Raw genomic sequence first — 14,102 nt, 5'->3', positions numbered from 1 at the left:
GTGGCTTGTTATCAGCACTAATTGTTTATTTCTCAAGAATAGAAATCCATTAAAGATCTATTTTCTATATATACAAGGTGTCTCAAAAATATTGGTACAAACGTTTAGGGGAGGTAAGTAACATCTAAAGGAATCTGAATCGCATAGGAACCCATAACCGGAAACGTCACCGTAAGTTGGTACCCGGCACTGTTCATCAGTTCGCGAGAGGGAAAATTTCTGGTTTACTCATTCAAGCAGTAGTTGCCGCACAAAGAGCATGCATCAATATACAAAATGTGAGCTGGCAGACATGCACCTAGTGTATGGATTAGCAGAGGGCCCACACGGTGTGTGCCCCCATACGGCACAACATCGCTTCGCAACAAATGTGTAGACAGGTATGGTTGGTGACTGCTTAGTCGCCCCATACCTGTTACCATCCCATATGAACTCTGCTAAATATCGGATCTTTCTTGAACAAGTTCTACCAGGGTTACTTGACGATGTTCCAGCAAATGTGAGAAGCAACATTTGGTTTCAACATGACGGGGTGCCTGCCCATTATGGCAGGTGTGTTCGTGACCATTTGAACAGGCGTTTTGGGCGCCGATGAATTGACTGTGGTGGACCCATTGCCTGGCCCCCACGCTCACCTGATTTATCAAGCCTTGATTTCTTTCTGTGGGGAACCCTCAAATCTATCATGTATGAATCGCCTGTGGAGATGGAAATGGATCTCATGGCAAAACTTGTCTGCACTGCTGCTACTGTCAAAGAAACTCCAGGTATGTTTGACCATGTCCGCTAATCCATGCTGCGTCGGTGTCATGTATGCATCGCGTCTCATGGTGGAACCTTCGAGCATCTGTTGTAACATCGTGAAATGCATCCATCTCGTACTCCATTGTTAATATTATGTCAAATGTTTGCTACTTATTACTGTCTTGTGTCATTTCTGCTTCTTGTGCCTCTGCTACTACTTTCCTGTGATGTTTCCGGTTATGGGTTCCTATGCGATTCACATTCCTTTAGATGTTACCTACCTCCCCTAAACATTTGTACCAATATTTTTAAGACACCCTGTATAGGTCTGCAATTGTCTTAGGTCCTTACTCAACATTTATAGTTGGTAGAGTAAAAACATAAAGCAATTTTTTTTATCAAGCATTATTGTTTTTGTTATTTAATATTTATAGTTTATGTGAATTCCTATTCATTTTCCTCATGGTAAGTAAAATTTTATAATTTTTTCCATTTCTCTCATTAGTTATAAGAATTGAAATTCAATTCGACCCAAAATGTAACAGCAAAAGAATTACTGTAGTTCTGAATGACATAATTTTTAAATTTTTAAAATTAATTAGTGCTTTTAATATAACGAAAATTGTCATATGAGTAACATAATTTTCAGAAATTCAGATCAATTTTCAATTTTCAAAATTTTAAAATTAAATTTACTTTGAATGAATATAATCGTTTTTATCTTGAGTAGTTATGAATTCTCTCATACGAAAAAAAAAAATTCCAATTTCCTGCTCATTAAATAATAAACTAATTCCTATTTACTCTAGATGTCTGAGAGCAAAATCGACAAAATTATCTGGTGCTCAAAATAAAAAATGGAATGCCATGCGAGAGGAATTGTGCAACCAATTGTCTGGTTCTTTAAGCAAATTCTTAGAAACCTCAGAAAAAAAAAAGAAGCCTGAAAAATCACCACCATGTTCTGAAATTTTTCAATTGTCTGAAGAAGGAAGTGGAACAGAAGTGCAAGAACAATGGAGTGTACTATCAAAGTCCACCATTATTCTTTCAGAATTGATTGATTATTATTACTAGCCATATAGTGCAATGAAGCCTGAGGCTTATGCTGCACAGGCTAAAAAAAAAAATTTCTGCGCTACCCTGAAATAGAGAGAGAGAGAGAGAGAGAGAGAGAGAGAGAGAGAGAGTCAGAAGTAGAAGGGAATCACCAAGAAAGAGAAGAATGTTGATATCCAGCTCAGGACTTTGGGTGTACCAAGCCCATACTCACCGGATGTGAGCCCCTGAGTAAAGTTGATCAAACAGAACCAGAAAAAACAAGTAGAACAGAAACAAATACAACAGAATGTACCATCAACATCTGCTACTACTACTCTTCCAGAATCGATTAAACATACAAAAAATTGACATTTCTAAAATTTTCTCCCAATTAGAAGATCCAGGTATGTGGCCAAAATTTTTAACAATGAAACAGAGACTATATAGTTGAACATCCTCCTTCTCAAGTAATCAAATGGGATTTTCCAGGAGATAATTTAGAAAGGAAATTTTACACTTCTTATTATAGTAGGTTACTTCCAAATGGAGAAAAAGTATTGAGATTATGGCTAGTATACTCATTTTCTAGAGATTTGGCATTTTGTTTGTATTGCAAACTTTTCAGAGATGGCAAATCGCAACATAATAATGAATTTGGATGCAAAGACTGGCAACATTTGTCACGTATTTTAAGTAAACATGAAAAAAGTGAATCTCATATCAAAAATAGTAGTAGTTTTGCACAACTTCGAACGAATTTAGCAAAAAATATCATAATTGATTCTCGAGAACAGAAGTACTATGAGACAGAAAAAAAGTACTGGTATTCAGTAATTGAATGTATAATTCATGATACAATTTTTAGCCTGACAATCTGTAGCTTTCCACGGATCATCTGAACAGTAGAAACCTTTTAAAAATTTGATGCAGTTATGGCGGAACATTTACGCCGTATTCAATGCTCAACTTCAAAAAACATCGCTCATTATTTGGGACATCAAATTCAAAATGAAATTCTTGAACTACTTTCTGATGCTATTAGCCAAAATATAATAGAAATGGTCAAAGATTCAAAATATTATTCCATTATTTTGGACACAACCCCTGATGTAAATTGCGTCAAACAAATGGCAGTTATAATTTGTTTCGTACATTATAATAAAAGAAGCAAGCACAAATGAAATCAGAACATTTATTAGGCTTTTGTCCTGTAGATGACATAACTGGGCAAGGATTGTATGAATTTATTTTAAGTCATATTTATAGACTAAAATTGGATATTCAAAATCTTCGCAGACAGGGGTACAATAATGCCACTAATATGAGGGGTAAATACAACGGGCTACAGCAAAAAATACTGGAAACTAACTCTAGAGCTTTTTATGTTCCTTGCTCAGCCCATAGTCTTAATTTAGTCGTCAATGATGCTGCAAAAATTTTGTTTGAAACTGTTAATTTCGTCAGTGTAGTTCATGAATTTTACAATTTCTTTTCTGTATCCATAGAGCAATGGAGTATTTTACTTAAATATGTAAAAAACTAACACTAAAACCATTATCTAACTCGAGATGGGAAAGTCGAATCAAAGCAATTAGACCTTTACTTGCTTTAAAAGAAATTGAAAATGATTCAACAAAAGATGTGGACACAAGATTTCAGGCTAACACATTTATATCAAAATTAACATCGTTTAAATTTATTTGTTCCGTTATTGTGTGGCATGATATTTTGAGTAAAATTAATGTCGTTAGCAAAATGCTACAGATTTTCCAATTTTAATCTGAGCGAAGCTTTAGAAAATTTTTAAAAAATTAATGTTGATTTAAATGAATTTAGAACAGATGAATCATTTGAATCTATCATAAGTTCTGTGATTCAAATCGCAGAAGACAGAGATCAAACCAACGTTTCCTGTCAATACACAACAAAGAGGAAAGAAAAGATGTTTTGATTACGGATCAGCAGACGAATGCATCATAGATCCAAAATTAAATTTTAAAACATCCGTTTTTTTAGTATTATTAGATTCTGCTTTAATGTCATTATGTGGGCTATTTAAACTTTTAGAAGAATATAATGACATGTTTAAAGTTATGTCGAAAATAAGTTCACTATCGGATTGGGATGAAAGTGAAATCTTAACACATTGTAAAGATTTACAACTAAAACTAACAGATTACTCAAATAAGAGTAGTGATATAGATGGTGTGTCTCTGTTCGAAGATATAAAACCTTCGCACTGTTTCTTAAATTAAAACATGACACCCATAAAATTCAAAAAACATGTTTTGAATTTTATTTATAATAATCATTTAGTTGATTCTTTTCTAAATATTGCTATTTCTTTAAGAATATATTTTTCATTACCGGTAACAGTTGCTACTGCCGAACCAAGTTTTTCAAAATTGAAGAAAATAAAAAAAATTATTTAAGATCCTCAATGTCTCAAGAGAGATTATCTAATATATCAACAATTTCTATAGAAAGTGAAGTATTAGAAGAATTAGATTTAAGTAATGTAATATAATTAAAAAGTTTGCTAGTTTAAAGGTCAGAAAAGTTGCAATATTGTATTAAAAATGTTAGAAATATCTTTATAATCATAATATAAAAAATTATATTATTTTTCTTGTAACTATTCATTATTTCTGTTATTAAAGCATTTATGTAATGAAAGCTTGTTGTATGTATGTAGCATCACCATCTTTCCTTTTTCCTTTTTTGTGCTTCACAAACAATGACTATTATAGTGTTTCTGGGTCTAAGGGCCTAAATTTACACTTAGGCCATTGAAGGGGTGCTGAAAAGCTGTTTGCACAAAGGCACTTTAAATATCAGTGCCGGCTCTGAGTCTTTTCATAGGACTGAATTTCTTAATATCAGTTAGTCAGGGTTGGCCCAGGAGGGACATGGATTTTGGTCAGTTGCAATAGTTCTGGAGAATATAATTAACAGATAGAATTTTATTTAAAAAAAAAAAAAAATTTAAATCAATACGGTTCTTCTAGCATTAAGAGTTTCAAGACAAAAGAACACAGAGTAATTGATAGTAACTATTCTACCACTCACAACAGAGTAGTTGTGAATGGTAGAATAGAAGATTCCTGGAGGAGAGGTACCTTATGAAGTTAAGCTGAATAGTTTGGAGTTTCTTTGAGTAAATCTTTCTATGTGGATTCCAAACAATAGATTCACAGCAGATGACTGTTAGACTGGTTGAATTCATACAAAAGGACAGCATATCTGTAATCCTTAATGCAAGAAAGTAATTTCTTGTTGGACAGACAACTTGAGTAGTCAAGACCCTCTAATTTTTGTAAAATTGGACAAATGCTAATAATTTATTGTAATTTTTCCTTGTAGAGGATCTATGATCTCATTATGGATTTAAAATAAATTTTGTAGATTTTCTTGAAAAGGGTAGTATAGGCTATTTTTGGAAATTTTAAAGGAATATTATATATTTTATTTTAAAGCAGAAGAATACTCTTACCTGAGGTGTAATTAGAAGTTGTTGAAATTGCAATTAAATGGAAGGAGGACAAAGGAAAAAGGCAGCTTTTGTCCTAAATCTTTGGATGGGGAGTAATTGTTGGCATAAAGGGAGATGATGTCCTGAAGGATGATGTGGGTTTTTTGTTAATACCATCTTCAAAGGAAGGTGAATATGTGTCAAGGCCGTCTTTTATAGCCTGGGCACGTACCATTGCCGTATTTCAATAACATGGTGTATGGGAGGGGGGTTGATTAGTCAAAAAAGGGTGAAGGGGAAAAATTTCCTGTCTCACTGTATTACGCTTATAGTTTGGGAATTTGGAAATTGTTGATATTTTTTTTTTTTTTTTTTTTGGTGAAAGAAGAAGAAAAAAAAAAGGTAGGAAAGGGAAAGAAAGGGGTTTCACTCAGAAATCCAGATGCGTGACTACCCGTCCCCATCAGTAGAGGTCCTGGATTTGTGGGGGGGATGTTATTTTCTGTTGTTAAAGTTGAACTTATAGGATATTTGTTTTATGTCCCATTCTTCAGAGATTATTATTGGTCTATGTATGTTTATCGATCTGTTTGTTGATCTCATTGCTAGTGTCTGACTGGTTTCTAACTTAAATTTTGTATCGTTTGTCAATTATTATCACGTTTTCGAAAGAGGGGTAACGTCTTGTGTCTAAGTGGTGAGCCACCATTATTTTTTTCCATTTGGTATGTTTTTTCTTTGTTATTTATAACAAAGTTACTTTGTTACTTTTAAACTGCTTTTATGTTTTTGGATTCTTGTATATAGCGATGATCTTGTGCTGCCTATATATATGCATTTGTAATCCGGTGCACTGGGAATTGCATAAACCACATTTATTTGCTGTTTGAAATCTATTGTTTTTTTGCCAGAGGCTAGATTTACTCTGGAATCTTTGAAGATTCTTATATATATATATATATATATATAAATAAATAATGTTTGGTTTGTAGAATAAATAGTGTCTGTGAAAATGGAAATGAGAAGTTTAAGGGATAGTAGAAAGTGGAAGTGAAGTAGTGGTTAAACAGGTGAAAGAATTTGAAAAACCTAGTGGAAAAATTAACTGGGACTGAGGAGAGAAAAAAAAAAAAAAAAGAAAAAGAAAAAGAAATATACAAGTAAATAAATAACACTATATTCAAATATAGGAGGGCAATTTTAGCAAGAGGTTGAATCAGGGGATGGCGAATTATGCATAATCTGAATATAGTAGATGAAAATATGATACATAGCCAGGAAATTTATCAGGGGACTACTCCTGACCATGTATCAGCACTGCATTTCCAAACTTGTCTGTAGTATTAGAAAAAGGGGGACAAATATGCAGCCTCTTATCGTGATACTAGTAGACAAGGTGTAGTCCCTACGCAGTGTAAAAAATGTAAATTAAAATAAATAGAAAATTTACAAAAGTGTAATGTGGAATATAATACAAATGTATGTGAAGTGCATGAAAAAGTATAGACAATGATATAATAGAAAATGGTATAGGGAATGGTAAATTCTAGGTGAAAATAGCTATAGGATTTAGGATAGACGGCACGTTCGTATCATGCTCGTATTGCACTAATAGTTTTACGAAAAAATAGAAAAAGACAGAATAAAGGAAAAAAGTGTAGAAAAAGTCATTAAAAATACTGAACTTACTGGGTGTGTAAGGCCAAACCTTAAAGAAAGGGTTCTGGTATAAGCAAGCATTAGTAAAAATGGGTGTTAATACCATAGGCTTGTAGAGAAGAAGTGAAATCAAAACTAAAAGTTACCTGGAGTCATTAAGTAGGAGCGGCAGAGGAGCGACGTACACAGCCAGGAAGCGAAAGGGAGAAACAATGACAAGTCACTGAGTTTTTATAGATTTAGAGAAACAGATAGGGATGACCTCTATCGTTGAAAAAAAATTGGGATAGATGGCTTAAAAACATGAAATGTCCGACAGAAGTGCCACGGACATACCAAAATGTGAAGGAACTTGCGAAACAGAAAATAGAACAAGAATAATTCCAAACTACATGAGATAAAATCCAGTAAAATTTAGATGATCAGATAACAGGGTTTATAGATTACGGCTCCAAACTTCCAAGATGACAAACCACGGTAGAAAGAGAAAAGCGTAGTTAGGCACATCTACGGTTGATTGGAGGTTTAGTGAATCCATTGAAGAGCGTGACAAAAAATTGACAGGACAAAAAACTTTTGATGGAAACAGAATTAAAAAACTTTGAAGAAGAAGAAGAATTTTTGTATCCAATGATAAAATTTATTCACCAAATAAAAGGCCTGGTTAAGTGATGCAGGGCTACGTACAGACAGTAGCTCAGAGACTGGTGTCAGGGAAGCAAAGTGCCAAACCTAGCGGTTGTAATCAGGGAAGAGACATGCTTAATAAGTCCAGGAAAAAAAGCCACATGTACAGGATTCCAAAAAAGGAGAGAGGACGAATTCAAACTAAACATGTGAAAAAACTTAGAGAGTAAAGCAACAGTAATCCTATTCCGAAAAGGAACCTTAAATGGAAGTCATGAACAGTGATTACTAACCAAGTAGTGGAAATCTCACCAAATAATATACAACTGTACAATACCTTTAACATGGACAGGTGCCAAGTAAATCGAAATTGAATTTATTTTTAATTATAGAAGAAACTATACTGAAACAGTATTTGATGAAAAAGAGAGGTATATTATTATTTAAAAACTTGTTATAAAAAACTTTTATTGCTTTGCTGAATATGGTTACTGCATATGTTGGCTAATCTGATGGCTTGAATATAAATGGTATTTTTGTGAATTTGTTTGGAAATATTAGATTGTCAATTTGTGAGGTAAGTGACCTCAAAGTTAAAATAGTTTCTTTTGTCATAAATATCAATAAGATGAGGAACTGCATCATTGCAGAGTGTAATTTTCAGATCAAGGAAGTTGGCTGTGCAATTATCAACATTTTCTCTATTGAGTTCAAGTTCAAAGGGAATTTAAAACTAAGATGTCATCAACATACTGGAAGGCTAAAAATTTATGATTGGGATTGCTGGTAAAAAATAATTCCTCATAATAGTGTAAAAACAAGTTAGAGACAAGACTGGAAATTTGTGAACCCATGGCAACTCCAATAATTTGTTTGTATGCAAGCTTTCCATTGAAAATAAAGTTATTGAGTATGCAAAGATTGACGAGGTTATCTCAAGTACTCTCGTGATATTAAGTTTCTCATGGTATTTGTTGAACAATTGTTTTAGTACAAACACCAGTAGGTTGTGAGTGGGATGGAAGTGAACAAGTTTGTGAAATCAAAAGTTTCAATACTAGTAATAGAGAGATTGGATCTAAAAATGTTTAAAACAGATTGGTTATTATTAATAATCCAGGTAGTAGTAGGATTGCTGAAGATGGTTTTTAGCTGTCTGAAGAATTGCTTGCAGGGTAGGTAGCATCCACTATTTTTTGAACAAGTTATGAAACTGAAACCTACCGGATGTTTGTGGAATTTGGCTATCATATAAAGGAAGGGAAGGGTAGATTGTTGTATTTTGGTGTGCAGTTTTTTTATGTAAAGCTATAAGCTTTTTTATTGTTGAAGCAGGATTGAGACTGCATGGTATATATGTGGAGCTAGTCTCTATTTCAGATTTTAGTTGGATGAAGTAGAATTGTTTGCAAAAGATAGCAAAGTTGTTGGATGCTTTGTCAACTGGGGTGATAATAAAGTTGCCTTGTAATTCTAAAATATGTTTTTTCAGATTGCTGAATGGAGTATAGTGGTTATTATCAAGTTTGTAGGACTTGACAATAGCTTTTTTGATGTCTTGATAGATAATAGTTATCCAGTTTTGAAATACTTCATGTGGAATTGTATATTTATAAGCAAGCTTGTTGGCAAAATGTGTAAGGTCTAGATATAGCTTTTTGTTGATAGAATTAAGATTAACTCGGTTAATGGGTCTGAATTTGAACCCTTTACTCATAGCTGTTTTTAGATTATTGTCATTAATGATGTTTAGATTTTCAGTTATAATATGTCCATAATGCTGATCCACAAAAGGAGCATAAACAGGATTATTGCAATGGCATGGGAGATATTACCTAAATTAGTGACAAGTTGTTTGTAGTTGCAGATTTTGAAACCTAATGGAGGGTCATAATTGAAACTGATGTATATCAAATTTATTGTGGTTGTTGAAAGGCAGTAGGTTATTGTATTTGTTAAGAATAGAGGACCAAGGTATATTGTCAAACCATTTATGGAGAAATATAATGTTATAATATTCAACGCAGTGAGAAGTAATAGTTCCATTTCTGAAGAGACTGATGTCTATAATAATGTGTTTAAGCTGTAAATTGGTAAACTCTAATTTTTGGCTGGATGAGACAAGTGCTTCAAGAACAGACTTTTTAATGCTAAAAAGGAATTGGTAAATATTATGCAAATCAAGTGTAGTATGGTCCCATCACAGTTTCAATTATGACCCTCCATTAGGTTTAAAAATCTGCAACTACAAACAACTTGCCACTAAATTAGGTAACGATATCACTTACTGATCTCCCATGCCATTGCAATAATCCTGTTTATGCTCCTTTTGTGGATCAACTTAGAATATTAGAGAAGTTGAATTTGATATTTTTATATGGTTTTTGTTTGCTACCACGAGCATGTCTGCGAATTTTGTTTTTTAATATATGACTAAGGTTAAATAATTTTTAGATACAGTGCTCGGTGTTCAAGGATCTATTACTGCAGACAATTTTATTGAAGAATTTATTGTTTAAACCAAGTGGGTACAGTGATTTGTGAATACATATAAAGATGCTTTCGTAGTATTCACATTTGTGGTTATCTTCTATGATGGCTAAGATTTTAATCATAGCATTGCTAAAATTATGGTGATGGAAGTAGAGCCATTCAAAGTCTGTATCATTGTTATTGCCTGAAGAAAGATTTTTACATTTTGATCTGTGTCTGTTTATTCTGATGTTTAAGGAATTAGCCCGTGACCATCAAATACGGAGGATGCGGAAAGGTCAGGGAATGACCACCGCATATCCCCGGAGAAATATGGCCCTAGTTGCTAATGCTCCTAAAAACCAAATAACAATAACAGTTTAAGGAATTAGATGTTTGTCCAACATATTTGATGTTGCAAATTTTACATGTTAGGAGGTATATAATATTTTTCTTTTACAAAAAGGGTTGGAGTTAAGGCAGTGGGAGATTTCAGGGTTATCGATGGCAGGACAAGTAAGACAATGTTTATCCTTGCACTTAGAGAAAGAGGGAGTGTGATGTAGTATATGCAGATTACTTTCGTGTTTAAGAAAGATTGAATTGAACGAGTCGGTGCCAAAAGTATGATTCTCTTGTGTGAAATTTGACAGACCATCCTCAGGAGTAGGACAGAATGCAACACGTTTTCTAGTTAAACTAGAGGTGACAGTGCTGACTCACCATATTTAAATCTGTTGTACTCATAACATAAAAAGGCAAAAATTAAATATGGCACGATGTGCAAATATCAGAACCATTAGCAGAGTGACTATTGAGGAGCTGTAGTTTAAGAGTAGCAATGCACAAAGCAGCAGAAGGCTAAAACGTAAATAAATAGTAGTAATATATAACACTTTAGAAGCAAAATAAGCAGAAAAAGGAATATAACAAAAGTTATAGTATGTCTAATGCTCGTTTTGGAGCATTGGACATTAGTGTTTTGGAGCATTAGACATACTATAACTTGTTATTTTCCTTTTTCTGCTTATTTTGCTTCTTAACTGTTATATATATATATATATAGAAAGTATTGATAATATTATAGAAGATAAATGCTTTTCTTGTATAAGTTTAGGCGTTGGTGCACTATATGTTAGAAGAAGACCTCGAGTAAGATTAGTACCACTCCAGAGTGGAGGTGGTCAAGAAAGAGGATTACGTAGCGGTACAGTTCCTACTCCCTTAGTTGTTGGCCTTGGAGCTGCCTGTGGAATTGCACAGAAGGAAATGGCTGTAAGTAGTATAATAAATATTTGCTTCTGTCCTTTTCTGCTTGAAATGTGTTAAAATATGAAAGGAGTTAATATTTCAGTATTGTATTCAGGTGCTGCACTCTTTGTTATTTATTTGGTTATTTTGAGTCTGTTGAGTTCAGAATGAGCTTTAACAAAACTTGGATGGTTTCTTTTATCACAATAATCATGCTAGGCTTTCAAGTTAGAGCTTATCAAATGTGAACCACACCTAAACATTATATTCTTATTTTTAGTGTCTGTATTTCACATGGTATTGCGAAATATTTGTTGCCAGTTTCTTGTTTATTCCTGGTTTTATTTTCATCTCTCCTTGTTTCACTGAAATGGCATTACCACTTACACATGTGGTGTTGGCAGCATATTACCATTTAGGAAAACTCTCTGCCATTGTTTAGTAGTTATATTATAATCCTTAATATCATTAGTGCCAAAGTGTACAGCAATATATCACCTTTTATGCCCTTAGAAGATATCTGCTCTGAAACGTCATCTACTATTGCCCCTGGTAGACATACCCTTTTTCCTATTCCACCTATCCTTCTTGCAACATATTTCCTGTTTACGTGACAATAGTCACCAACAATAATTAGCTCCTGTGGGATCAATGCATTCTGACTTAAAGATTGTCACTGTATTGGCTGTCTTGAGAATTTGATAGGGGCCCCCATTTTAATTCCTTTGAAGGCATCTACCCTACTCTTCAAACTCTCATAAATGCCCATTACAATGCAGAATTGATGCCTAATGGCAGGTTGGTTAATGACAATCATCAGGGTGCGCTACTGCAACAAGATCTAGGAAAATTGGGTCGATAGGTTTATAAATTTGCATTGACAAATGCAAGGTGCTGCACATGGGTAGCAGTAACCCCAAAGTAACTTATCAACTGTGCGGTAGAGTAATAGAGAATGAAAAAAAGACCTTGGGCTTAATTGTACAGTCAGACATGAAATTCTCTGAGCAGTGCAGATAAGCTGCCAGAACAGCTCATGGGGTTTTGTCAATGGCTTGTGTGCATTAAGTTTAAGGAGTCAGAAGTGATAGCGCCGTCTGCAGTAGAAGAATGATTATAAGATGTATTACGCATAGTTGGTTCTTATTGTTATTATCTCTTTAGCTTTTATAAACTCTGGGCATTGTGGATCTTGAGCAGTGTATCTGGAATCCTTTCTAGATTTACAATTACACATACTGGAGGTTCAGATTTACTTGGGCATTCGCTAAACACATGGCCACTCTTGGAGCAGTGACCACACATGGGGGAATTCTGTCGACACATGGTAGTCATGTGAACGAAGCCAAGGCAAGCGTAACATTTCACCACCCCCACAAAAGATCTAAATTTGTGGGCAGTAAACCTAATGTAGAGAAACTGTAACATGAATATTAATTTATATAGCTGAGAAGAAATGTCAATGACCCAATGTACATTACTTTTGGATATAGGCTTAGCGGTAAAATGAAAAATCAATTCCTTGGTAAGATTCTCAAGTGTAATTTTTCAATTTCAATTTATTTCTCTACCTCTTGTAGTACAGTGCTCTACCTGAGCCTTTGGCTCATCCACATATACAGTGTTTATTTATAAATATACATAATAAGATACATATACACGGAATCAAACACGAGGGACTCCACTAATAACATTAATCTACGATGAGCAGTGTCCATTGATTACCACTCTCTGTCTTCTCCCCCTCAACCATCCCCTTATCCATATCAGAAATTTGCCCCCAATGCCACACTGCTCCAATTTGTGCAGGAGTCTTCCATGTGCAACAGTATCAAAAGCCTTTCTAAGATCCAAATATATAATATCAAAGTTATTCCCTGCATCCAGTTCTTTTGTGACTGCATCATAGTATCCAATCAAATTGGTCAGGCAAGACTTTCCCTTAACAAAACCATACTGTGTCCGAGCTATAACTGAAGTCTTGTCTAGATGATCCTGCAGTGTTTCTTTAACCAGTGCCTCCATTAATTTTCCTGGAACAGAAGTTAAACTCACAGGTCTATAATTACTTGTGTCAGCTTTTGATCCTCCTTTGTGAATTGGGGTCACATTTGCACAGTCTGTGGGTACCTCCCCAGGGTACAAAGAAGCTCTCATAATTATTGCTAAGGGTTTGCTTACTTCCTTTGCTGCCTCCTTTAATATAACTGGATAGATCCCATCCACCCCGAGTGCCTTTTTTATGTTTATCCTCAACAATTTCTCCTCCACTTTCCTCTCAGTTATTACTAAATCATCTAGCTCACTGCCAGAGTTTACTTCACCTCTGGCTTTCCCCTTCCTGAATAACTCCTTATCTGTGAATGTAGATGCAAAATACTCATTTAGTATGTTAGCCACCTGAGCAGGATCCTCAACTGTTGAACTATCAATATCCAGTGGACCAATCTGATTCATCCCTTTCCTTCTAGAGTTTACATAGGTAAAGAACTCTTTTCTGTTTTTCTTTGCATCCTTTGCCAATGATTTCTAATAATCTGCCTTTGCCTGCCTAATCTCCTTTGTGACTTGGTTACAGACCAGCTTATATCTTAGGCTTCCATGTTACCCATTAATTTATATGTATCCCATGCATGTTTCTTCTCTGCCATATGTCTCATTAGTTCATCTGACATCTATTTAGGCTTAAACCTTGAACAATATTTCTTAGTTGGTATGTAAAGCTTAGTAGCTCCCAAGATATGTTCTTTGAATGCTTCCCATTTTGAATTTGCTGTTGGTAACAACATCAGTTGGTACAGAATTTAAATACTGTCTCAGACCATTGTAGTCGCGT

General features: G+C 34.3%; 1 protein-coding gene across 1 annotated transcript in view; it reads left to right on the top strand.

The window, feature by feature from the left end:
* The window catches only part of LOC150079102 (cysteine desulfurase-like), a 225,576-nt gene that overhangs the window by 150,427 nt on the left and 61,047 nt on the right, over window positions 1-14,102 (top strand). The window contains exon 9 of the mRNA XM_090383894.1: window positions 11,133-11,290. Coding sequence (XP_090240020.1) covers window positions 11,133-11,290 — 158 coding nt within the window. The remainder of the gene's footprint in view (window positions 1-11,132; window positions 11,291-14,102) is intronic.

This window comes from Mastigoproctus giganteus, chromosome 10 (assembly GCF_048544385.1).
Source record: "Mastigoproctus giganteus isolate SK-2022 chromosome 10, ASM4854438v1, whole genome shotgun sequence".
NCBI lineage: Eukaryota > Metazoa > Arthropoda > Arachnida > Uropygi > Thelyphonidae > Mastigoproctus > Mastigoproctus giganteus.
This window is presented reverse-complemented; position numbering and strand designations above follow the sequence as displayed.